We start from the raw sequence: 25,856 nt of genomic DNA, 5'->3' as shown, positions 1-25,856 counted from the left end.
CCACCCATTGCGGCGGAGGCAGGAGGGGTGTCCAGCGAGAATGGACGGGAGGCCTCAACACCCCCAACCAGTCCCAGGGGCAAGCCCCTGGAGACTGCCCCTGCGTTGCGGCTGGACGTGTTGAGACCAACCCGTGTGTGCCTGGAGTGACCCTAGTGACCCCAACCAGTCTCGGAGGGGGGCCTTAAGACCCCCTCGCACTGCGGTTGGGAGCACTAGGGACAAGTATGAATGAGTCTATGTAATTTTTTTCTCGCCTGTAGCCCGAGTGCCTTCGGGAAGGGATGCCAGCATTCCCATTGATTGCACGACACATTTGAATTGCTTCGTCGCTTTTGTTTTTTTCAGCTTTTGAAAGTTTTACTTATTTTTTTGTTGTGTATAAATTTATATACCCAAACCTTTTTTTGAATTCTTAACTGCCTTACGTGGCAAAAGTTTTTTGACCTATAACTGACCTTTTTTTCTTTAATATGTCGCGCGACCAGTCGTTCGGGCAACCGGGCCGGAATACCCCGTTTGGGAGTGCAGGGAATTACCGGGGAAACCAGAACCGGGGCAGTAAAAATAGAAGGGCCTTCTCTCAGGCCAGGCGTCCCTTGGTGGTGCACACCCCAGTAGGCGGACAATATGGAGACCCCGCGTTAATAAACATGGGCTTGGACCTGAATGACCCTCGCGAGAAACTGGACGGACCTGTAAGCACCAGTCACGTGAACGCGCACGATATCTCGGGGCTAATGCCCAATGTGCAGATCTACGCACCAGAAGGAGCTGGTGCTTTACCACCAAATCAGGAGATTGGAAATTTCAGAGACGCTACAAGTGATCGGGCGAATACCTTAGGAATGCAGGACGAAGCCATTCGTGGAGGCTCGTGGGTGGACGTGCTACACCAACTGTTCCAGGCTTCGCAGGAGGAAATGCGGAGAGAGATGGGCTCAATTAGAGCCAATATGGCCCAGCTCAACGCCGCTATCGAATCCACGCAGCAAGCGAATCAGCAAAATAGGAACGCAAGTAGGATGGACCGTAACCCATTTCCAACGGGAGTACCACCAATGTACCCGACTCCAAGCAGTAAAACCGCAGGAGTGGAAAATCTCATTTGACGGCACTGGGAGCGTAGCCGATTTCCTCTTCAAACTGAACACCTTGTGTGAGCGCACACAATGCCCTGACGAACAAATAATGGCTAGTTTCCACCTGTTTCTTTCCGGGCGGGCCGAAGAATGGTACTGGCTGTTCACAAAACAAAACCCTAATGCGACATATGCCTTTTTGTGCTACTCATTGAAAAGAGAGTTTGGCACTTTGAAAACTGACCACGAGATCATGATGGAGATCTCCATGCGAAAGCAGAAAGCAAGTGAGTGCTATGACGTGTTTCACACGGACATAATCTCCTTGAACGCGCGCTTAAGAGAGCCAATGTCGGAGCTTCTACTGATTGACATAATAAAAAGAAACGTCAGCAGTAGCCTTAAGCTGATGCTTTTCAACGCAGATGTAAGGAACCTTCATGATCTACGGGATGTAGCACGCAGAGGTGAACAAGTGCTGAAAGAAAGCAAGCTGTTGGGAGCTACTTACCCAGGACGGCATGTAAACGAAGCACGCGTGACAACCCCGGACATGAGGATGGAAAACGAAGACGGCGAGACGGATCCGCAGATAGAGGCGCTGGAATATCGACGCAGCAGAAGACCGGACTATTCGGGACCCCAATGCTGGAATTGCCAGGGAATGGGGCACTCCTATATATATTGTGAGGAACCCATAAAAAATCCTTTTTGTTTCAAATGTGGGTATAAGGGGGTATTTACTCCTAAATGCCCTAGGGACCATCGTAGGCAGGGAAACCAGTACCCGAGCGAGAAGATGGGGGAACCTCGTTCGGCTTCATAGCTCCCACACCAGCCGGTGCTCGAGGCGTCGTCCCAGGCACCGAACCAGAGGGCGAACCTCTGCATGGAGATGGTGAGCTTCCGAGGTGCAGTAGTACCCTGGCGGAAGAACCCTCAAACGTAATAATAACCTTCCCTGACAGTACTGACAATTCGAATAGTTCTGAAGCCGAGAGTCAAACGTCTTCATCCGTGATGGGCGAGCCGATTAGAATTCTGCGACACCAGCATAGGGATGTCGCTTGCCAAACGCAACTTTCACCAAACCTAGAAGAAAGGGAACATAGGTATAAACAAATAAGACATACCATTTTTGAACAATATCCGGTATCGGACAATATTTTGAAGTGTAGGAAGAGATACCACAAGAGAGTACAGGAGCGTAGACTGCTGCAAGCCACCACGTTAACGCTTACCGAGGATGAAAGGCCTTTAATTAAGGCTAAAATTAAAGACAGTTTCCTTGTAGGGTTGTTGGACTCGGGAGCCAACGTCTCCATCTTAGGGAAAAATGGAGTAGAATTCTTAGAGGATAACGGCTTCGAATATCAGCCCTTACACGCGTTCGTATATACCGCGGGCGGCAACAAGCAAAAAATTTTAGACTCTGTATCCCTACCAGTCACCTTCAAAAATATCAGAAAGGTTATTCGTTTTTATCTTGTTCCCTCATTGCTCCAAGAAGCTTAATTCGAGGTAGATTTTTGGAGAGCATTTGCGTTAGCTCCCGAAATATTCCCAAACGTAGAGTGTTTAGAGGTTAGACTTGAGAAGGAAGAAGAACTTAACCTGCACGAATTGTCACCAACAAAAAAATTAGAATTGCAAAAGGTCATCGAGACGTTCCCTTCGTACGAGAAGTTAGGCCTAGGACAAACCAAATTAGTGGAGCATCACATCGACACCGATGATGCTGTACCTATAAAAAGCAAACATTTCCCTCTTTCGCCACCGAGGCAAGCCGAAGCTTTTAGAGAACTAGACAGGTTACTCGAATTAGGAGTTATAGAAGAATCCAACTCCCCGTGGTGTAGTCCTGTAGTACTGGTCCGGAAACCAGGTAAAGTTAGGCTGTGCATAGATTCGAGGAAGGTCAACGCGGTGACTAAGAAGGACTCGCACCCCCTGCCTCATATCAACGGCTTATTGAGCAGACTGAAAGATACGCATTTTATTAGTGGCATTGATCTGAAGGACGCGTTCTTCCAGATCAAATTGACAGAGTCCTCTAAGGAAAAAACAGCATTCGCAGTTCCGGGGAGGCCTCTGTACCACTTCAAAGTAATGCCATTTGGTCTGTGCAACGGACCGCAGACTATGAGTAGGCTGATGGACAAGGCAATCCCTTCGCGTCTGCGAGAGAACGTCTTTGTCTACCTGGACGATCTGATGGTATGTAGCACTAATTTTGAGGATCACCTGAAATTGCTAGCGGAAGTGGCCCACTGTTTGAGAGGCGCAGGGCTGACAATCAACGTGGAAAAAAGTAAATTTTGTCAGAAGGAAATACGCTACTTAGGATACTTGATAGGCAGCGGGTGTCTGAAAGTGGATCCGGGAAAAGTAGAAGCAATGCAAAACTTCCCGATCCCTAAATCCCCTCGGCAAGTGCGTATGTTTGTGGGCATGGCGAATTGGTACAGGGCATTTATTACCAATTTTGCTGACTTGGCAGGTCCCTTGACCGACTGTCTTCGTAAGTCAGCAGGCCCGTTCAAGCTTACCTCTGGAGCTATAGAGGCCTTCGAAAAGCTAAAAGTAGCTTTGAGTTCCGCCCCTGTTTTGGCCCAACCAGACTTTTCAAGGGAATTCGTAATACAATGCGACGCTTCCAAAGTAGGTGTTGGCGGAGTGTGTTCCAGGTCGATGATGAGGGCGCTGAGCATCCAATCGCATTCGTGTCGAAAAAGCTGAATAATGCTCAACGCAATTATACAGTAACCGAGCTGGAATGTCTTGCAGCCATAATCAGCGTGAAGCGCTTCCGACCCTATGTCGAAGGATTACCTTTTCAGATTATTACGGACCACTCCAGTCTCAAGTGGTTGATGACACAGAAAGACTTAAGCGGGAGGTTAGCGAGATGGTCGCTCTTACTGCAAAGATACGATTTTAAAATGGAACATCGTAAGGGCGCCCTGAATGTAGTACCAGATGCGCTGTCGCGGTTTGATGCCGATGAGTTGTCTTTCAATACCACACCCGGGGAAATAGACTTAGTCTCTCCCGAATTTAGCAGCAACGAATATTTAGACTTAATTCGGACCGTCACCGAAAACGAGGAATCACTTCCGGATTTGCGAGTTGTGGACGGTGTAATTTTCAAAAGAGTTAAGTTTCGTAAGCGGATGGAAGGGGAAGAAGACTCGCTGTGGCGTTTATGGTTGCCAAAAGGGTTGACTAAGGAAGCAGTGAGATTAGCACATGACGCTAACAGGAGTTACCATGGCGGATGGCAGAAAACCTTAGAACGTGTTAGGCAGAAGTACTTCTGGCCGCAGCAGGCTAAGGACGTCAGGGACTACGTCCAGCGTTGCGACACCTGCAAAACGATAAAACCCACCAATCAGCAGTCGAGACCACCTATAGGGAGTACCTTTGAATCCGAAAGGCCATTTCAGCGGTTATATTGCGACTTTCTAGGGCCGTATCCGAGATCTAAGCGGCGAAATCAATTTCTTTTCATAGTACTAGACCATTTTTCAAAATACGTTTGGCTAAAGCCCATGCAGAGAGCCACCACTGTTAACGTTATAAATTACTTCGCTTCAGAAATTTTTCCGGCTGTAGGGGTCCCTGAGTTTATTCACAGTGACAATGGCAAACAGTTTATATCGAAGGAAATGAACCAATTTTTTGCAAATTACGGGGTGACGCACGTGAGGACGGGGTTATATTCTCCCCAAGCAAACGCATCCAAGCGCGTTAATAGAGAGATTGTTTCGAAGATTAGGATTTTCCTGAAAGATAAACCTGACCATACCGATTGGGATAAGCATATACCCGAAATCTTATCAGTTTTGAGGAGTGATTTTCATACGGCGATTCAGTGTTCTCCGTACTTTGCATTATATGGCCAAAATATGGTCCAACATGCCCCAACGTACAACATTTTAGGGAAACTCAGCAGCCTTCGGGAAGACCAGGTTACGGTAGTAAGCAGAACTGACAAGTTGACTAATATCCGTGAGCAAATCCGTAAAAATTTAGATCAAGCTAAGGATAGGGGAGTAACCACCTATACCAAGCGCTCTAGACAAGTCAACTACAAGGCAGGTCAGGAAGTTTTCCGAAGAAACTTTGCCTTAAGTAACTTTAAACAGGGCATTAACGCCAAATTACTACCCAAATACCTGAAGTGTCGCGTGCTTCGAAAAATAGGCAATGCATTGTATGATCTTGAGGACCTAAACGGGAAATTGAAAGGTCGCTTCCATGCTTCGGATATTCGTCCGCAATGAACCAACAAGGGCGTTTCTTTTGCCAATTTACAATTTGATTTTTTTTCTATACCCACCAATTGGACCTTTTTTTTTGTCTGGGCGTTTTGGCGGTCGGGGACATCTCGCCCAGTATTCTCCCCGAGCACTGACCTAATAGGATGTTCACGCGCGTACTCACCGAGGACGGTGAACACCCTGGCAGTCCACACTTAGGTCGGACTAGCCTTTCGGAGTTTTGACGAGTTCTCCATATCAAAATGTCTACACTTTTTTTTATTTTGCATTCCTGTGGGAGCGAAACCCACTAGGAATCATCTTTCGGAGTTTTGACGAGTTCTCCATAACAAATGTCTAATTGCCGCAAAGCCCTTTTAACTAGGAAACAGAAATATTCCCAACTTAAATTTTTTTTGATAGACCTATGTTGCCCGGCTGGCTTCGTAGTAGGACTTTGAGACTCTTATCTCAGAGGTGAGTCGTGCCCCACGTTGCTTGTCGTCGGAGATCCCTGTCAATAGCTTCCCACAGATGATCCGGTTTCCTGTTCGCTTCATCGTCAGGTCTTCAAAGCGAAGCAGGTTTGTTACGGTCTGCTGCTACGGTCTACGGCTACGATCCACTTGGGAGCGTGTTCGCGCGAACACACCTAGCGATGTGGCGAAAGTTGCGATAAAAAGATATCGAAAAAACAAGAAAAAGACAGACCGGCGATCACTACGGAAAAAATCGGCCCCTTTTAAAGGGCAAATTAATGGTGACTTATAACCATAAAGCCATAACCATATAAAACAGCTGATCGAACCTGCCTTATGGAAATCAATGTAATCGATTAATGGTGCCATACCATAACGCTAACGCCATAACCATACCATAGCCAACCAATTGGTTTTTGGTTTCTCGCCATATCCATAACCTAAAAATATTTGAGGTGGTGAATTTAATAACTTTTTGTAGATTTTATAAATTGTTTTGGATACGTTATGACTAAGAAACTTATTTTTTCTGGAATATGTTTGTAATTTTTTGCGATTTCGTCATTTTTAAGAAATTTTCACGACTTTTAAGTTAAGGCACCATTAATCCATTGGAGATGGTTATGGATATGGGTATGGTTACGACTATGGCGTTAGGGTTAAGGAAGTTTAATTCACACTATAGATCGGCACGTTTGTTGACAAAACAATCAAGCAGCAGCAAAACTAGTGGCGCTGTATGCAAAACTGCTGCACATATGTTTTTTGGAAACAAAATTTGCCCTATCTAAACATGGTCTAACGGATCACTATGTGTCCGTTTTCTTTGCCGCCATTTTTATTAGTAATTTTTTTTATGTTTGTCACATGGTGGAAACATGCGGATGATCGCCGAAATTCAGCGGAATATTTTTTTACCATGATTTGACATTTAAACTTTCTGCGAAGTACCATTTGGACATTAGTCCATCGAACTACAAAAACAATGTCATGGCATTTTTATTTATGTTTGTATTACGTTATCCTACTTCCACCTTGTGTGGTTGCGCCATGGCTTGACATTTGAATAGCTGCTAAGCTACTGGCATAATTTGTCATTCTATTTCATCGCTTTCTTTTCAACAAACTTTCGCAGTGCGTAAGGTTTTGGTTTCTCGTACTTCATTTTGCACGTGTAGGTTTCGTACAAAATTATTAAATCATTTTATCTTCACAAAGAAGCCCAATAACACATAAAACATGGAGCGCGAAGAATTCTACGGTAGGAAACGTTAAACATTTTTGAAACTCGCCAGCTCTCTAAAATAATTGAATTAACCGCAGCTTCCATTATCTTATAACTTAATTAAATTTTCATTTGTATCTTAGGAGTGACGCTAAATGAAAAAGAACCTCTGGCACAATTCGAAATGGAGGAACCTCACACACAAGCCGAAGATCAAAAATTGGTGATCAAACAGATATGCTTGGGTGCTGAAGCAAAAGAGGGAGAATTCAATGTAGTACAGGTGAGTGCACGTTTAATGAGTACATTCCTAGGGCACGGGCAAGAAGAATGAGCAAATGTAGAAAATGTGCTGCTTATTTCGCGTGTGTATATAGCAGTGGTGCATTCGAGAGCTTCGGGACTATTAGGCGGGACAGAGATTCAGCAGTCTATCACTTAGCTTGTCCTTCAAGCAAAAAACACCTCATGCGTTAATTCTATGCTTTAACATTCATGTAAACCTATACTACTACAAAAAAAGTAATGTTTCGAAGCTCTACCGGCGTTCTGCACTACTGGTGTATAGTATCATCCCGGTGATCTTCAATTGTTGGTATGTAAAAATGCGATATAAATGTATCGTATACAAATAACGATATTTGTTTGCATTGAAAGGAAAATAACCGAACGCGGGTTTACAATATACTAAGCTAATTTCCACAAACATTTTCAATATTCCTTTATATAGTACAGTGCTACAAGAAAATATTTAAATCATTTGTTCAATTCAATATGCTTTCGAACCTTTTTTTTTTTGTTTTAGGTCATAACAGTCTTTTCCAAACATAAAATACCAAAACCAGTTTGCATTGCGACAGAAATTGATTAGTACATATCTATTCTAAATTATTTTCCTTTTTGAACTACTCAAATAGAGAAAAACTGCAAGCGTCATAACGCACTTTATATAAAAATATTTTTATTTGCAATAAAATAGTAATTAGATTATTTATTATTTTTCAGGAGAGCCATTCAAAGAGTTAACACCCAAATTAAGCGCATATAAAGGCAGATTTTAATTTGTTAGCACGTGCTTAATTTTTAACGGATTCCAAAGGTTTTTTATATAACATAGATCATGATATTGAGTACGTTTATATGTTATTAACAGATTCGGTACGCTCCGGTAACACAGCACCATTAAGGTGCTAGCCCGACCATCTCGGGAACGATTTATATGGCCACATTAAACCTTCAGGCCATCCCTCCCTCCCCACCATCAAGTTCCATGAGGAGCGTGGGGTCGCCAGAGCCTCGTCTGTTAGTGAAACAGGATTCGCCGCGGATAGGTGAGGTTGACAATTGGGTTTGTAGAAGCTGTATATTGCGCTGGAAACCTGAGGGGTTGCGCTACACAGCTTCTTGAATCTGGTATTTTAGTCGCCTCTTAGGACAGGCATACCTGCCGCGGGTATATTCTGACACCCTAACACGCTGGGGGTTAGGCAGGTGTCATTTGATTGTATGCCCAATTCCTACATATGGCTGTTGATTCTTCAATGTCCTGTAAGAATAACTGTTAGAATTCTTAGGTTGTTTTTCGAAAGGCCTATGATTGCCCTTTAGCGGATTTTCCTATCGAGTGTTGAACTCCCTACTCTATGTTATTGGATTGATCTGATATAACAGCCCTTGAACTAGAAAACCCTTTTTGAATATCAGCTCTATTAAAAATTTACTACAACAGTGTTTTTGTTTTGGCTTAGTACGGTACGTCCCGGTAGCAAGCACCATTAAGGTATAAGCCAGACTATCTCGGGAGGGATTTGATATGACCACATTGGGCCGTCTAGGCCATCATCCGCCGCCCCCTTCCATGAGGAACTTGGGGTAGGCTGCTAAAGAAACAGGCTTCGCTACGGGTAGATGAGGGTTATAACCAATATAGACATTTTCAACCTCTTCATATATGTAAGCACATGCAGATCGAATTTTGAAATACACGAACCTTTTCGTTGTCTATGTACTGATTTCAATAAGCACTGCAAAACATTGTGACTCACTCGTAATAAAAAAGAAATCTGCTGACTACCTTAAATACGCAATGATTTGGGTGGGTGGCTTGAAAGCACGTACTTGCCAACATACCAGACAACGCAGCCCTGCACTAATAATCAGTTCCCGTGGCTCGGCATCACAGTCCATCCCGACAACTGATTTAATAATATATATACATACTTTATAATATAAATTTTGTTCACCTTGTAGCACCTTGCATCTGTATAGTAAATCCGTAACTATATTTAGTCTGATTAATTTTTAAATTTGTAGACTAAATAAATAAATTGCGCTGGCATATCCTTCAAAGGGTTACACAGCCCCTTGAATCAATAGCGTGTTTTAGGCGCCTCCGTCGAAAAGCATACCTGCCCCTTAAGCCGCTGAGGGTTACAACCAAATTATCGCCTGTTTTTGTGAGAACAAAAAAATCAAACCACGTCTATCGAAGAAAACTTGATGTTGAGATGTATGGCATATCGAAACAGTTTTTGATTAATTTGTCAGTCCTATCTCGTGCATCGTGTTAGGGTTTTTGAGGGCTTCGGTTTGATTGTAGATGTGTTGCATGGAGGCTACGATAGGTTGAACTGGCGGATTCTCCGTAAGATTTTGACATAGACTGAGTGTGTCCAGAGTGTTCCCGGAAGTTGGACCAAACTGAAGCGCTCTATCTTGTAGCAATCACACATAGATATCATCTAACAGAAGTTAAAGGAAATTTGCAGTTTCAATAGGGTTGGACAAAGAGAGTTGGGTGTTAGAGGAGTGGGCTCTACATTGCAGTTGAAGACTTCCATGATGTTAAAAGGTAGCTCCGCCTCTTCAAATACCTACAAGAAAGTTTTAGGAGCTACCATACTTGATGCTTTCAGATCAGAAAACTGTATCATTCTTAGTTGAAAAGAGCCTTTAAGTCTTACTTACATTCTATCCCACCCATTTTGGTTGGGGCATCTACCGAAACTTCTCAATATTTCAAAGGGATTTTATGGATAGGGGCAGTCGTTTGCTTTATATGAAGTCGATGCTCTTCAAAACTACCTCCTCCTGCTACATACTCTCGGAAAATTTAGGGAGGGGAACCAATTTGCTTAAATTCAATGAAATGGATATAAAAGAGGCGAACAGCTAAAGACAACAACCACTGGGTTATATCAGAGGAAAATAACGTAATACAGTATTAGGTCAAGGAACTTGCTGAGGACTAAGCCGAATGATTATGAGGTCTCAAACTTTAATCTATTCGACGTATCTGTAGTGAGAGTATCTACGTGTTGTTGTTGTAGCGAAAAAGCCACTCCATGAAGGCTTTTTGAGTGCTATCAATGTTGATGGTCCTTTGCCGGCTGCAGATCCGGAACGTTCCAGTAACAACCACCATTAAGGTACTAGCCCGACCACTTCGGAAACGACTTAGTATGACCAAAAAAACCTTCTAGGCGATCCCGCCCTCCCACACCCTAGATCTATGAGGAACTTGGGTTGACATATCCTCGACTGTTAAAGAAACAGGATTTGCCACGGGTAGATTAGCAGCACTCTTGTAAGCTTTCGGAGTGTTTTTCCCGTTACTTCAATAACAATTAACTCTGTCCATACACGATTACTACAGTGGAACTTTTTTTATATTAAATTTGTATAGTTAGTTGCCATTCAAGCAATAAAAGTTCATAAATTTCTGTTATCAAAATCCAATATTTTATGCAGGTCGAGGCAAGACTAAACCATAAGGAAACATTGAAAATCCCAATAGCCGTCCTTAAAGCTGGTGAAACAAGAGCATTACGTCCAAATGTTGAATTCCTCAATACTTCAGTTACATTCAAATTAATTCAAGGTACTGGCCCCGTACATATGTATGGACAAAATTTATATGGTCAAATTTCGATGGATGAGACTGGCGAACAAGGTTGGTATGATGGTGAAATGGATGAGGAAGAAGAGGAGGATGATGATGATTATGAAGATGGGTCACCGCCACCACCACAAACGAATGGTAAAAATAGCAGTAAAAGGAAATAAAAACGGAATAAAATATAATAACTAAAAACACACAAAGTACATAACAAAATCAAATGTTTTGAGAGAAAAACTTATATTTTGTGCACCTAAGCTAAGAGAAAATGACCATGTAGGTATTTCTACAGATAAATAATTTTAAAATAACAAAAAAATTAGTTGTTAAAATTTTTGCGAAATGATTTATAGAAAAACAATCCTTGCTCCGAAAAATGTCCATCCACAATGATGTGATATATATACATACATATATATGTGGGGTTCAAAAGGATTAACTCGCTCTTTTTCTTTAAAAATACATCCAATTGTTTATATTTCGTTTATTTTGGTCTGGGCCCACTGCTTTGGATGGTTTAGCATCACCGATGACATCCTCAACCTCTCTGGCGGTGATGGTAATTGGTGACGCGCTGAATTTATGTTTATGTGCGTGTCTGTTGGCCCTCCGTCTATCTTTGTCTCCGTCTATATTGTCGGCAGAAAGCGCTCGCGCATTTTTTCGCATCCGACAGCACTTTATCGCCAAAGGCGATGGAAACTTTGTCATTGTGCCTAGACGGATTCGATAGGGACTTTACGGTGGACCAAAGTTTACCTACACCGGCAGAGAGGTTACAACCGCTTAGGTGCTCCTCCCATTTCGCCCGCTTGTGTTCATCCACAAGCAATCTGATGCGTTGGTTTATATCCCTTATTTGGGGGCGCCGGGACCGAGCTGTCTTATAAGGTCACATTCTCTCGCTAAACTTGCGGCCTCCGCCGGGAAGTGGGGCCGAATTTCGGGAATTCTACCGGCGGGAATGAAACGAGCCGAGGCGGATTCAATGACCTTGCGGAAAGCACGCTCTTCTTGGTGGGCATCAGTTGGGTTAGGGAGGGCAGCAAAGCGGAGACGGTAGGAGGTTTAGTGCGGTTAAAGTCCCACACTGACTATGAGTCTTTCGATGCTTCCTCGTAAAAAAAATCTTTGCTTGCTTACGGCGCGGGTGTTCAAGCCGATGACATAAATGTGGTCAGTAATTGCACTCTTTTTAAATGGTTTTATTTTATAGAATATTGTTCCATTTGTTAAGTTTTGCAGCTTATATCAGCGTCAGCATCAAATTAAAGAAATCACACGATAGGGGTTACCCTGTGTTAAACCCCGTTAAGTTTCGAACGTCTCGGAGAGGTCACTGCCAATTCCAAGCTGGTGACGTTGCTCAACTTCAACATTCAAACCAAATTCAGACATAGCGGCATATAGTTAAGCAGCTCCTTTTTGTAATGCCTAGGGCGCCTTTAAAATTAAAGAAGAGGTGATGTGTGTCAATTCTGTTTTCGTGGGGTTTTTTCCAAAAAATGGCGCTTAGTGAAATTCTGTTCGATGGTAGATTTACGAGGTCTGAATCCGCACATAAGGTCCAATCAGCCAATTCGGTTTCGGCGTTTTGATGTTTTAGTAAATACACTGAATAAGTATTACATTAAAGAAAAAAAATATATATACTGTATTTACAATTTCCATTTATTTTTCCTTTTTTTATATAGTAATATAGAAATTCTATTTAGTAAGAGATTTTCATTCAAAACGTAAACTTTTGTTGTTTTCTTTCGCTAGAGAACTTGGTTTCTCATCGCATTTACCACTAACTCTTATGCTCTAAATGCAAGACTATGTCATGATACAATTAAATTAATAATAATTAAAAAAATAGACAAAATTCAAATAATAAAAGATATTTTCGTAATACTTTTTTTGAACACGATTTACAAAATGTTTTCTTCTTTACATACATTTGTATGTATATACAATATACATATTAAATATAGCCTTGACTAATAAGTATTTGTATCATATTAACACATATGTACATATATATACATATATAAATATATATATATATATATATTATTTTTTTTTTTGATATCTCATTATACCTGAAGACAATTTAGCTACCGAAATTTTAATTATGAGATAATAATGTAACCAAACACAGTTGCAGTCAGCATAATAGGACAGGCTTTTTTCTAATAGCTGTGTAGTATCAAATTTGAAATATTCACAAAATGTATGTTTTTTTAAAGACAGAATGAATGATGGTCTTAACCGCACTATTTCGCACCAACGTTTCCAGGTTTTAACGCTGACTAATTTTATTATCAATTTCAGTTGCACTTAGGGTGTGTTCGAGCTGCAGTTGTTGCAGCAGTGTTAGTTTTTATGACAGGGCATCACGTTATTCGCCAAAGTTTGAGCAGTAAGTAAGTTTTATTTATAAATAAAAGCTCTTTCGCGCGTTCGTTGAATGAAATGTTGACAATCTATTGATCATCATTACCAAATCAAACGCAACATAAAAATGTTCACTGAGATCTTGCAGGGAGCTGTTGTTGTTGTAGCTGTAAAGTCACCCCGAAGGTTTTGTGGAGTGTTATCAATACTGGTGGCCCTTTGCCGGATATAAATCCGGTGCGTACCGGAAACAAGCACCATTAAGGTACAAGCCCGAGGGAACGATTTAATATGACCACACTGAAGCTTCTAGGCCATCCCGACTCAGTCCCGAGTTCCATGAGGAACATTCGGTTCGCAGACCCTGGCCTACTAAAGAAACATTATTCGCCCGGGTTAGTTGAGGTTGACAATTGGGTTTGAGAAGCTAAAAACTGCGCTGGAAACCCCTTAAAAGGATTGCGCTACAAAAAGGTTGTCACTATAGATGAACTGGAGGATTCCATGGTGGAACAAGCAGCTGAGTCTTCTTAGAAGAAAGGTAAAATAAATGTTTAAGATGGAAAAGTTCGCGGAAAGCGAAGTGTGCAGGGACGAGTAAAGAGGTATGTTGAAGATCTTAAAGGGCGAAATCCGAAGGGCGAAGAGAGCTTCATAGAAAAACTTCTTGGCGGGCATCGAGTGCTGCAGGGAAACAGAGAAAAGTCTTAGCTGGGGGAAATATAGTCCAGGGAGTCATAAAGAAATAGAACGGGAAGTGGTCGGAAGAGTCCCTTGAAGCGCTTCATTTCCCATAGGGAGATGATGCAGAAGAGCCAGCAGACAACACTCACACTTATCACGGAGCGGGTAGTGCCGGGCTTGGTGACCGATAGCAAGGTAGAATGGGCGGTAAAGACTTTCTAATGCTGGGGTGTACGTGGGGTCCAACACTCTCTCTATCTCTGTTAATGGATATTTACAGCGATTGTAAATCTTTTCCTGTACTATGGAGTCCTTGTTTGTACATACATATATAAATGCTCAGCATAACGGGAGCCCTGAAAACAACCTGGACGGCTGTACTGTATGCCGTTCTGCACATTTCACCTGCAGACGAAGAAGATAGCGTTAACAACTGTAACGAAGCTGCTCAATGCCTCGGGGCACAGAGCACAGACCAAACATCAAATACTGAACGAACAGACTACCTTATTTTATATTTTCTCTTCGAAATGGCGTTTAGAGCCATAATACAAGACAGTAATGGAAGTATTAGGGTCTGCGGAATACTGCGCTGATCCGGAAATAAACATATCTAACAAGCTGCCAGATCACGGTAGTGTTTTTGAGGGGGAAGCAGTAGCCGTAACCAAAGCAGTAGAAACACTGAAAGTAAATAGCTTAAACAGCAGCGGTTTCAACTTTAATATTGACAGCCAAGCAGCAATTAAAGCAATAATCTCTCATAGCAGAACATCTAAAAGTGTGTTAGATGGTAAGAAATCCATCGGGATAGAGCGAAGCATACATCTATATTTGGTCGCTGGGCATATGGGAATAGATGGAAATGAAAAAGCGGATGAGCTAGCTAAACAGGGCTACATCCCTCGAAGCTTGTACCGTAGAAGTCCCAATCAGATTGGGCGAGAGTTGCATATGTTAGACCAAGCAGGAAAGGCGTGAGACCAAGCGCGCGGCTGCAAAGTGTCAAAGAGATCATGTGTAGGTCTTACAACCTTAGACTAACAAAGTGAATCGTATCATTAAAAATAAGGAACTGTAGGGTCATGATGGTTATTCTGACCGGACACTGCCTTCTGGCGTCACATGCCATTAAATTAGAGGGCCTATTACGGTACACAACTCAACTTTGTTGGGTTGTAATTAAAACAACTCAACTTTCAGACAACTCAACTCCTGTTTGGTATTACGAATTACAACTTATTTCAGTTGAAGTTGAATTGGTGCTGCCAAGCTAAGAAAGTGATGATTTGACAGATAAATGAACAGCTGATCAATTTGTGGCAGAAATTTAAGCATTTTCAAATGTGATTTTTTTATTAATGTTATATGAAATCTATTTTAAACTGGCGAAAATGTTGGTGATTGACATGTCGCGAATACGGAAACATTCGCGTGATCATTCCAATCCCTTGGAACTACCAAGCACCAAGTAAGAAAATGTTTAAGTGACAAATAATGAGCTTCATATGAAGTTATTTTGCAGATTGGAAAAGAAGCATTTTACTCAGTACTAAACAAAATTAAGAACCATTTCCGCATACGCGTTCGTATTTTAAAATTATGCGCCACACTCCGATTCCTTGCTGACGGCAGCTATCAAATATGCTGTGGAAATGATTTTGGTGTTGGACTGGTATTAGATATAATTGAGGAGCGTATTTGTGCGAAGTAAATTAAAACCCTAACAGAAAAAACTGTATTTTACTCAAATAGGATTCCCAGGAGTAGTGATTAGTATCAATGGGACTCGCATAATTTCACCTATTTTGGCTGCATCCAAACTGCGACCAGCCTCGTCCAACTATGGAATGTCACTACATAAAGTCAAAAAGTTATTCAATGTAATTCGTTTAAACGTTGGTTTCTGTACAAAATTGTTGATTATTGTTTGATTAAAAAAGGTTTAACTACCGGCTTTAAATTTTTTGTTTTTTTTTGGTAACGTTTTATAAGCCCGTGCACCATCTAACTCTTATCAAAGGTGGTATCAAAAGACGGGTTTCCATCTCCGTTTTTAGGATTCGAAAGCGAAAATTAAAAATTTTATTTCTTTCGAAAGATATTTACAAAGACCCACAAAATGGCCCGAGAGGGTCCGAAATATGAGGCCCGGTCCACAGTTTTTTTTGCACAGAACATCTTTCTGCGTTGGCAGCCTTTGGCCGCGATTCGTAAAAATAATCCTGGTTGGGTCCAACACCTTTCTGCATTGCTGTATACAAAAAATCTGGCAAAATACAACAACCACATGAAATTAGATTTTATTAGAATTAATGTTTGTGGTAATTCTTTACGACAGCATGACACTGCTAATACGTGTCCAAAAATATCGAGAGAGGTATTAAACGACGCGTCTTGACATCAGTATTAATAATCCGAAGGCGGAAAATACAAATTTTAACCCGTTCAAAAGATATTAAACACAAACCGAAAAAAGACAACAACATTACAACAACCACATGAAAATCGCCAACTTCAACTGAAAATATCTCCGGACAGAGATAAAATGTTTATTTTCCGCTTTCGGATTATTGTTCTCGAGATTAATAGCGTCTTTTGGCACCTCTCTCGATATTTTTGGACGCGTATTAGCAGTGTCATGCTGTCGTAAAGAATTACAATTTTTGTTTTCGGATTCTTAAATCGGAGGTCGAAACGTGTCTTTTGATACCAACTTTGAAAATTGTTGTTAAAAATTAGGTGGTGAACCGTCTTCTAAAACGTAACATTTTTTCAAAACAACTGCAAAATTGTGTGAGACAACTGCTAGTAAGCAGTTGTAAGATTTTGACGTCTTTGACAACTACACCAACACAAGGTTGTAAACGGCAATGCCACAAAAAGTTGTAAGGCTAGACAACTCAACCGAAATTTTTTTTGACAGGTTGAGTTGTAATCTGTAATACCAAATTGCGAAATTTCAACCCAACCAGAGTTGAGTTGTAAACGGTAATAGGGGCATATGCCTTGTCAGTGATAGGAGACGATCGAGCACGTTTTGTGTACGTGCCGTGTGCTGTTGTTGTTGTTGTTGTAGTAGTAGTGCTTCGCCCCACCTTACAGCCGTGCCGTGTGTTCGACTCCAGTTATTAGGAGTGGCACAGTTATCAGATCTAGCTTATTCAGTCTATGTGAGGGCCTTACGGACCGACCAGTGCAACCTAACCTAACCTAAAAAGCACTTCAGCAGTTCTGCTATTATTATTTAACGGGTCGAACACAGCCTTAATTCAGCAGTCCATATCGAAATGGCATATAGCCTGACGACTAGCTCTTGTTGTATAATAAATAGTGCGTAGCTTTATCGCACGAAGAGGATCGCCCAGAACATTTTTTAGCGATAACGGGACTAACCTAAGGCAACTGAAAAAGAGCTTCGTAATGCCTTGTCCCAAGTAAATTTTGAAGATTTAACAGCCGAATTCATCAGCTGTACCAACGCCTGGACATTTATTCCTCCAGCTGGACATTTATTCCTCCGCATATGGGAGGAGCCTGGGACCGTCTCATTCGTTCAATTAAGACCGTTCTGTACCACATAGTAACACCCGAAGCAAAGCTAACCGACGAAAAGTTATCTAATCTGCTGATCGAAGTAGAGCAAATTGATAATAGTCGACCACTCACTTATCTCTCGGTAGAGACCGCAGAGCAAAAGGCCCTAACGCCAAATCATTTTTTGTTGGGCTCATCTTCCGGACCTAAGCCAGTAGGCGAATGCAATCCCACTAATCAATATGTGCGCGCATCATGGAGACACTCACAATATCTCGCTGAACAATTCTGGAAAAGATGGGTTGTAGAAGTACTACCACTACTCACTAGAAAAACTAAATGGCATGAAAAAGTGAACCATATCAACGTTGGTGACGTGGTCGTGATTGTCGTTTCAACCATACCAGCAAGAGATGCTCAAGTAAGAAGCGCTGTTATCAAGACAAGTCCAGAACAGTACCATCGACCCGTTACGAAGATAGCAGTACTGGATGTGCGAGGTGACGGCTTTCAAGATCGTTAGGTATTCCCACTTCATGGGAGATACCGGGGAAGAATCTTAGAAACTCCGCCACCAATAATTTTAATCCCAAAAATGTTAACGTAATATAAGCATACATTTGGTTTTATTCGTCTCTATTGGCAACCCTCGCTCATATCAGAATGTAAACTTGTTCGAATTGTTGGGAAAAAACCAAATGTAAGTAGGTATTTTAATTCAAACTCTTCAATATGTAACAATTTTCTTCTTTAATTTATTTAATTAATATATTAAAGATTTAAAAGCCTTCGGCTATTTTATACGATGAAAAATACGCTGTGCTAAACAATTGGTTGGATCGCCAACAAGGACGTTTAAAAAACAAATTCCGCTCTGTAATAGAAAATTCGGAGGTAAGGAATTTTCAAACAGCTAGCAAAGATATGGCGGTATTAAAAACGTTATAAAAGATCGTAACCACACTGTGTGTACTGGAGGAGCTAAGCAAAGTTTTTAAACCACTAGAAATTTAATCCATGAATTATCGGAATCGACGTACTGCACAAATGAGCTACAAAGAATTCAAAACGAGAAGACTTCTTCCAGAAGCCTTTATACCTGTAGACTAGATATATGTACATCAGTTTTGCATTTCTCAAACTATAGCACTACGTTTGGAAATTTAAGGATTTACTCAAATCGTTCCCACTACAAACTTTTTATTTCGATTGGCGATAGTACTTTAAAAAAAATGACTTTTGCACAATTCTTTAAAAAATTAAAAAAAAAAAAACAAATAGGATTAGTTTGATTTTTTTTCGTGCTACGCATACGATATTGAATAACTTTTTCACATAAAATGTATTATTTTTTAAGAAATGGCTTTATTCAAGCAACACTAAAAAGAAAAAACATCGCATCTTTCACAACACCCTACCCTAGAAATGGGAATTTAAAAGAAAGGAAACCAAATCTGAAAAAAAGCGAGTTTAAATTATTTGGAGCATTGTGCTTCTTATCATTGCATTGGAACCCAAGCAAAAAGTATAGGACGTTTGAAAACAACGAGATAGCATGCTTCAAAAATTCAGAGGTAAGGCATTTTCGAACTGGCAGCCAAGGCAGTCGTTACACTGTTAGCAATTCTTGCGATGATATTTGGCCAGCGCCGAGTTTTGTGGTCGAGAAGAATACTGTGCGAATTTTGTTGCAAATTTCTGCATAGTTTTTTTTTTTAATCAGCAATTAAAAATTTTGGGATTGTTTTGGGAAATTAACTGTTTATCCGAAAGTAAGCGTCCGAACGGGACAATTTTTTAGATAAGATTCCAAAGACATTCACGTACAGAGTAAAACTATTTTTTGTGCAAAAATTGTTTTTGTTTTTGGTTTCCAATAAATTTTCTATAAACAATTTATTAAGTTAATTTAGTGACCTTTAATAATGTATCTGTGAGTTAAGCTGGCTCGAGGTCAGGTGTAATAAAACACTAGAAGTTCTTGTATAACCGATATATTTCGATTACCTTCGGTAATCGTCCTCAGGGTAACTATTAACAATAAAAAACAACATGAAAATTATAATCAAACAATATATCACAAATAACAATAATTTTTCTAATTACATACATTTATTTCACTTTTTCACTGTCTGACGTGGAGTATTATACTGTTTATTTTTTGTCAACAAGTGTCTGTACGACTGTGCAGTATTATCAATATCTGTTTTGTAGTTAATTCGTATGTTTGAAGGTGTGTTAACGATATGTAACATTTCTAATGTGTACCTCTTCTTCCATTTATCTTCTTTCTCAATAACTGAAGCGTCGTCGAAGTTCGGACTGTGATAACTGCTGGCACAGTGGGCCATGAGAGCTGTTTTATGGTTCTTAGTAGAATAACACTGTTTGTAATCAGATTTGTGTTGTGACAGTCGAGTTTTTAATTTTGCTTTGGTTGTGCCCACATAAATCTTATTGCACGATTCTTTATCATTACCTTTGCAAGGAATTTTATATACAACATCGCTTTTTTCGGTGTTTGGTATTTTTGATTTTGTTTTATTGAAAATATGTTTTAGAGTGTTTATTGGTTTATGGGCAATTTTTGTTTCTTCGCTATTATAGCAATCTGATTTGGCAAGTCGCTCTGATAAACCAGGTACGTAAATAACAGATTTAAATGTTTTTGGGGTTTTTGGTATAATATCTCGGTTTGTTGATCCCGTTCTTCTTATTAAACTTTTTACAATATTCTCTGGAAAATCATTATTTCTTAATAGTAATTTAATTTCTTCTATAGTTTCTTTGTGGTAAGTGTCGTCCGATATTTGTAGCATTCGTCTTATACAGCCCGTTGCTGTATTGATAATCATCGTCTTTGGGTGTTTGGAGTTAAAATTGATGATGCGTCCTGATGATATTGATTTCTTATACCACTTCAATTTAATTTTATTGCCTTCTCTTATTACAAGTGAGTCCAGGTATGGTAATTTTCCATCTTCGAATTCCATAGTAAATTTTATATGTCGATCAAAGGAGTTTAATACGTCAAGTGTGTTTTGTACCTCGGTTTCTTTTACTATCGCAAAAATGTCATCAACATATTTTGCTACAGATCTTGGCTTTTGTATTAGCTTTTCAATGCTATTTTCCAACAACTTTTCCATTAATATGTCTGCTATGATAGGTGAGGTCGGTGATCCCATTGGTAATCCTTGGAGTTGAGTATATATCTTGTCATTAAATTTAAAATATCTATTTTCCTCAATGCAGAACTTTACTATTTCCATAAACATTTTTCTATGTATTTTAGTGTACTCTTCTATTATTGTCCATTTTTCTCTTATTACGTCAAGTGCAAGTTGTGTAGGTATGCTAGGGAACAGTGATACAACATCGAAGGAAATAAGTTTTTCATCGTCACAAATAAATGTATTGTTTATCTTTTCTTTAAAATCAATGGTATTTTTTACGTTGTAGCTCGAATTTAATGTTAATTTCTTTAAAATGTTTGAAATATATGTACAAAGGCCGTAGGATGGCGATGTTATAGTTGAACATATGGGCCTGAGAGGTGTACCTTCTTTATGAATTTTAGGTAGCCCGTAAATCCTCGGTGGTAATGCCGTTGTTGTAATCATCTTGTTCCTCTCAGGCTTTGAAATAAGTCCCATTTTAAACAATCCGTCAACTAAAAGATTATTTTTAGTTTGAATTCTAGACGTAGGATCTTGCCTTTGTACTCTGTACATGGTCAAGTTGTTAAGTATATCGTTCATTTTATTGTTGTAATCGTTAATTTCCATTGCTACTGTTTTATTGCCTTTGTCAGATGTTAGAATTCTAATATTGTCATTTTGCCTAAGAAATTTACGTGTTCGTTCCACTGTGTCCACTATTGCACGATCTATTGCACTTGGTTTGCTTTTTGCTCTATATTCTTTTATTAATAGAGACAACTTTGTGCGAGCTTCTTCTTGCTGCTCTTTGATTTTGTGTGTTTGTATGAGCTCTTCCCCATCCGCGATATATTTAAATATAGGAAAACTCTTGTTTTCAATTGGTAGCGCGAATTTTGGACCCTTAGCTAAGAGCGATTTTATGTCCGATGGGAAATCCACTTTCGTTTTGTTTATAAAGCAATCTTGTTTATTGTCGCCTAAAATGTTGCTGTACTCATTTTTTAGTCTCTCATATTTACTCTCTTGTTTTTTCTTTAATGTTGCTGTTAGCCCGCTAGTTACATATTTTTCACTCTTCAAAAATTCTTCAAAATCATGCGTGTTTAATCGTTTCTCAAGATATTTTGTAATTCCCTCCAACTGTTGTTGTTGTCTTGTTAGTAATGTGTGCTTGTGTTTAATCAGCAAATTTAGTATTTTTGTATGGTAGTTAAATGTATGTGTATCTAAGATGCTATCAATATCTCTGTTTATGTCGTGGTCAAATACAATTAATTTATTAAATATAGTTGCATTTTTTATAAAATTGGGGATTAATCTAGATTTTCTGCACTTTAATAGGAATTTTATACTCGATTTAGTTTTTACCAGTTTCTTTGATATATATTGGAACTTGTTTATCGTTGTTTTTGAGTTGCTGTTGTTGTTTTTTATTTCCGCATATCCCATTTTGTTATTTTGCTTTACGGCGTTCCTTCCGTCTTTGTATTAAGTTAATTTAGTGACCTTTAATAATGTATCTGTGATTTAAGCTGGCTCGAGGTCAGGTGTAATAAAACACTAGAAGTTCTTGTATAACCGATATATTTCGATTACCTTCGGTAATCGTCCTCAGGGTAACTATTAACAATAAAAAACAACATGAAAATTATAATCAAACAATATATCACAAATAACAATAATTTTTCTAATTACATACATTTATTTCACTTTTTCACTGTCTGACGTGGAGTATTATACTGTTTATTTTTTGTCAACAAGTGTCTGTACGACTGTGCAGTATTATCAATATCTGTTTTGTAGTTAATTCGTATGTTTGAAGGTGTGTTAACGATATGTAACATTTCTAATGTGTACCTCTTCTTCCATTTATCTTCTTTCTCAATAACTGAAGCGTCGTCGAAGTTCGGACTGTGATAACTGCTGGCACAGTGGGCCATGAGAGCTGTTTTATGGTTCTTAGTAGAATAACATTGTTTGTAATCAGATTTGTGTTGTGACAGTCGAGTTTTTAATTTTGCTTTGGTTGTGCCCACATAAATCTTATTGCACGATACCTTGCAAAGGTAATGATAAAGAATCGTGCAATAAGATTTATGTGGGCATAACCAAAGCAAAATTAAAAACTCGACTGTCACAACACAAATCTGATTACAAACAATGTTATTCTACTAAGAACCATAAAACAGCTCTCATGGCCCACTGTGCCAGCAGTTATCACAGTCCGAACTTCGACGACGCTTCAGTTATTGAGAAAGAAGATAAATGGAAGAAGAGGTACACATTAGAAATGTTACATATCGTTAACACACCTTCAAACATACGAATTAACTACAAAACAGATATTGATAATACTGCACAGTCGTACAGACACTTGTTGACAAAAAATAAACAGTATAATACTCCACGTCAGACAGTGAAAAAGTGAAATAAATGTATGTAATTAGAAAAATTATTGTTATTTGTGATATATTGTTTGATTATAATTTTCATGTTGTTTTTTATTGTTAATAGTTACCCTGAGGACGATTACCGAAGGTAATCGAAATATATCGGTTATACAAGAACTTCTAGTGTTTTATTACACCTGACCTCGAGCCAGCTTAACTCACAGATACATTATTAAAGGTCACTAAATTAACTTAATACAAATACGGAAGGCACGCCGTAAAGCAAAATAACAAAATGGGATATGCGGAAATAAAAAACAACAACAGCAACTCAAAAACAACGATAAACAAGTTCCAATATATATCAAAGAAACTGGTAAAAACTAAATCGAGTATAAAATTCCTATTAAAGTGCAGAAAATCTAGATTAATCCCCAATTTTATAAAAAATGCAACTAAATTTAATAAATTAATTTTATTTGACCACGACATAAACAGAGATATTGATAGCATCTTAGATACACATACATTTAACTACCATACAAAAATACTAAATTTGCTGATTAAACACAAGCACACATTACTAACAAGACAACAACAACAGTTGGAGGGAATTACAAAATATCTTGAGAAACGATTAAACACGCATGATTTTGAAGAATTTTTGAAGAGTGAAAAATATGTAACTAGCGGGCTAACAGCAACATTAAAGAAAAAACAAGAGAGTAAATATGAGAGACTAAAAAATGAGTACAGCAACATTTTAGGCGACAATAAACAAGATTGCTTTATAAACAAAACGAAAGTGGATTTCCCATCGGACATAAAATCGCTCTTAGCTAAGGGTCCAAAATTCGCGCTACCAATTGAAAACAAGAGTTTTCCTATATTTAAATATATCGCGGATGGGGAAGAGCTCATACAAACACACAAAATCAAAGAGCAGCAAGAAGAAGCTCGCACAAAGTTTTCTCTATTAATAAAAGAATATAGAGCAAAAAGCAAACCAAGTGCAATAGATCGTGCAATAGTGGACACAGTGGAACGAACACGTAAATTTTTTAGGCAAAATGACAATATTAGAATTCTAACCTCTGACAAAGGCAATAAAACAGTAGCAATGGAAAGTAACGATTACAACAATAAAATGAACGATATACTTAACAACTTGACCATGTACAGAGTACAAAAGCAAGATCCTACGTCTAGACTTCAAACTAAAAATAATCTTTTAGTTGACGGATTGTTTAAAATGGGACTTATTTCAAAGCCTGAGAGGAACAAGATGATTACAACAACGGCATTACCACCGAGGATTTACGGGCTACCTAAAATTCATAAAGAAGGTACACCTCTCAGGCCCATATGTTCAACTATAACATCGCCATCCTACGGCCTTTGTACATATATTTCAAACATTTTAAAGAAATTAACATTAAATTCGAGCTACAACGTAAAAAATACCATTGATTTTAAAGAAAAGATAAACAATACATTTATTTGTGACGATGAAAAACTTATTTCCTTCGATGTTGTATCACTGTTCCCTAGCATACCCACACAACTTGCACTTGACGTAATAAGAGAAAAATGGACAATAATAGAAGAGTACACTAAAATACCTAGAAAAATGTTTATGGAAATAGTAAAGTTCTGCATTGAGGAAAATAGATATTTTAAATTTAATGACAAGATATATACTCAACTCTAAGGATTACCAATGGGATCACCGACCTCACCTATCATAGCAGACATATTAATGGAAGTTGTTGGAAAATAGCATTGAAAAGCTAATACAAAAGCCAAGATCTGTAGCAAAATATGTTGATGACATTTTTGCGATAGTAAAAGAAACCGAGGTACAAAACACACTTGACGTATTAAACTCCTTTGATCGACATATAAAATTTACTATGGAATTCGAAGAAGATGGAAAATTACCATACCTGGACTCACTTGTAATAACAGAAGGCAATAAAATTAAATTGAAGTGGTATAAGAAATCAATATCATCAGGACGCATCATCAATTTTAACTCCAAACACCCAAAGACGATGATTATCAATACAGCAACGGGCTGTATAAGACGAATGCTACAAATATCGGACGACACTTACCACAAAGAAACTATAGAAGAAATTAAATTAATATTAAGAAATAATGATTTTCCAGAGAATATTGTAAAAAGTTTAATAAGAAGAACGGGATCAACAAACCGAGATATTATACCAAAAACATTTAAATCTGTTATTTACGTACCTGGTTTATCAGAGCGACTTGCCAAATCAGATTGCTATAATAGCGAAGAAACAAAAATTGCCCATAAACCAATAAACATTCTAAAACATATTTTCAATAAAACAAAATCAAAAATACCAAACACCGAAAAAAGCGATGTTGTATATAAAATTCCTTGCAAAGGTAATGATAAAGAATCGTGCAATAAGATTTATGTGGGCACAACCAAAGCAAAATTAAAAACTCGACTGTCACAACACAAATCTGATTACAAACAATGTTATTCTACTAAGAACCATAAAACAGCTCTCATGGCCCACTGTGCCAGCAGTTATCACAGTCCGAACTTCGACGACGCTTCAGTTATTGAGAAAGAAGATAAATGGAAGAAGAGATACACATTAGAAATGTTACATATCGTTAACACACCTTCAAACATACGAATTAACTACAAAACAGATATTGATAATACTGCACAGTCGTACAGACACTTGTTGACAAAAAATAAACAGTATAAT

At 39.0% G+C, this 25,856-nt stretch overlaps 2 protein-coding genes across 2 annotated transcripts; one reads left to right on the top strand and one right to left on the bottom strand.

Moving 5' to 3' along the window:
* The first annotated feature begins 6,916 nt into the window (after nucleotides 1-6,916).
* Nucleotides 6,917-11,381, top strand: Nph (Nucleophosmin). Its single transcript, XM_067760576.1, has 3 exons — nucleotides 6,917-7,084; nucleotides 7,192-7,331; nucleotides 10,799-11,381. Exons 1-3 carry the CDS (start codon nucleotides 7,063-7,065, stop codon nucleotides 11,111-11,113), a joined length of 477 nt encoding a protein of 158 aa, XP_067616677.1. The 5' UTR covers nucleotides 6,917-7,062; the 3' UTR covers nucleotides 11,114-11,381.
* Nucleotides 11,382-20,112: 8,731 nt separating this feature from the next.
* LOC137240413 (uncharacterized) lies at nucleotides 20,113-22,442 on the bottom strand. Its single transcript, XM_067766645.1, has 3 exons — nucleotides 22,410-22,442; nucleotides 20,498-22,330; nucleotides 20,113-20,175 (listed from the first exon to the last, which is right to left on the bottom strand). The coding sequence occupies exons 2-3, from the start codon at nucleotides 22,157-22,159 to the stop codon at nucleotides 20,113-20,115; spliced, it is 1,725 nt and encodes a 574-aa protein (XP_067622746.1). The 5' UTR covers nucleotides 22,160-22,330; nucleotides 22,410-22,442.
* Nucleotides 22,443-25,856: the final 3,414 nt, after the last annotated feature.

This window comes from Eurosta solidaginis, chromosome 1 (assembly GCF_040869045.1).
Source record: "Eurosta solidaginis isolate ZX-2024a chromosome 1, ASM4086904v1, whole genome shotgun sequence".
NCBI lineage: Eukaryota > Metazoa > Arthropoda > Insecta > Diptera > Tephritidae > Eurosta > Eurosta solidaginis.
Note: the sequence above shows the minus strand (reverse complement) of the source record. Positions and strands in the feature narration are given on the sequence as shown.

Coding starts and splice junctions, on each gene's coding strand:
- LOC137240413 (XM_067766645.1), bottom strand. CDS start 22,159: ATGGGATATGCGGAAATAAAAAACAACAACAGCAACTCAAAAACAACG. Junction 20,176..20,497: donor TACCATACCTGGACTCACTT/GTAATAAGAGAA, acceptor CTGGTTTATCAG/AGCGACTTGCCAAATCAGAT.
- Nph (XM_067760576.1), top strand. CDS start 7,063: ATGGAGCGCGAAGAATTCTACG. Junction 7,085..7,191: donor GGAGCGCGAAGAATTCTACG/GTAGGAAACGTT, acceptor TTTGTATCTTAG/GAGTGACGCTAAATGAAAAA. Junction 7,332..10,798: donor GAGAATTCAATGTAGTACAG/GTGAGTGCACGT, acceptor TATTTTATGCAG/GTCGAGGCAAGACTAAACCA.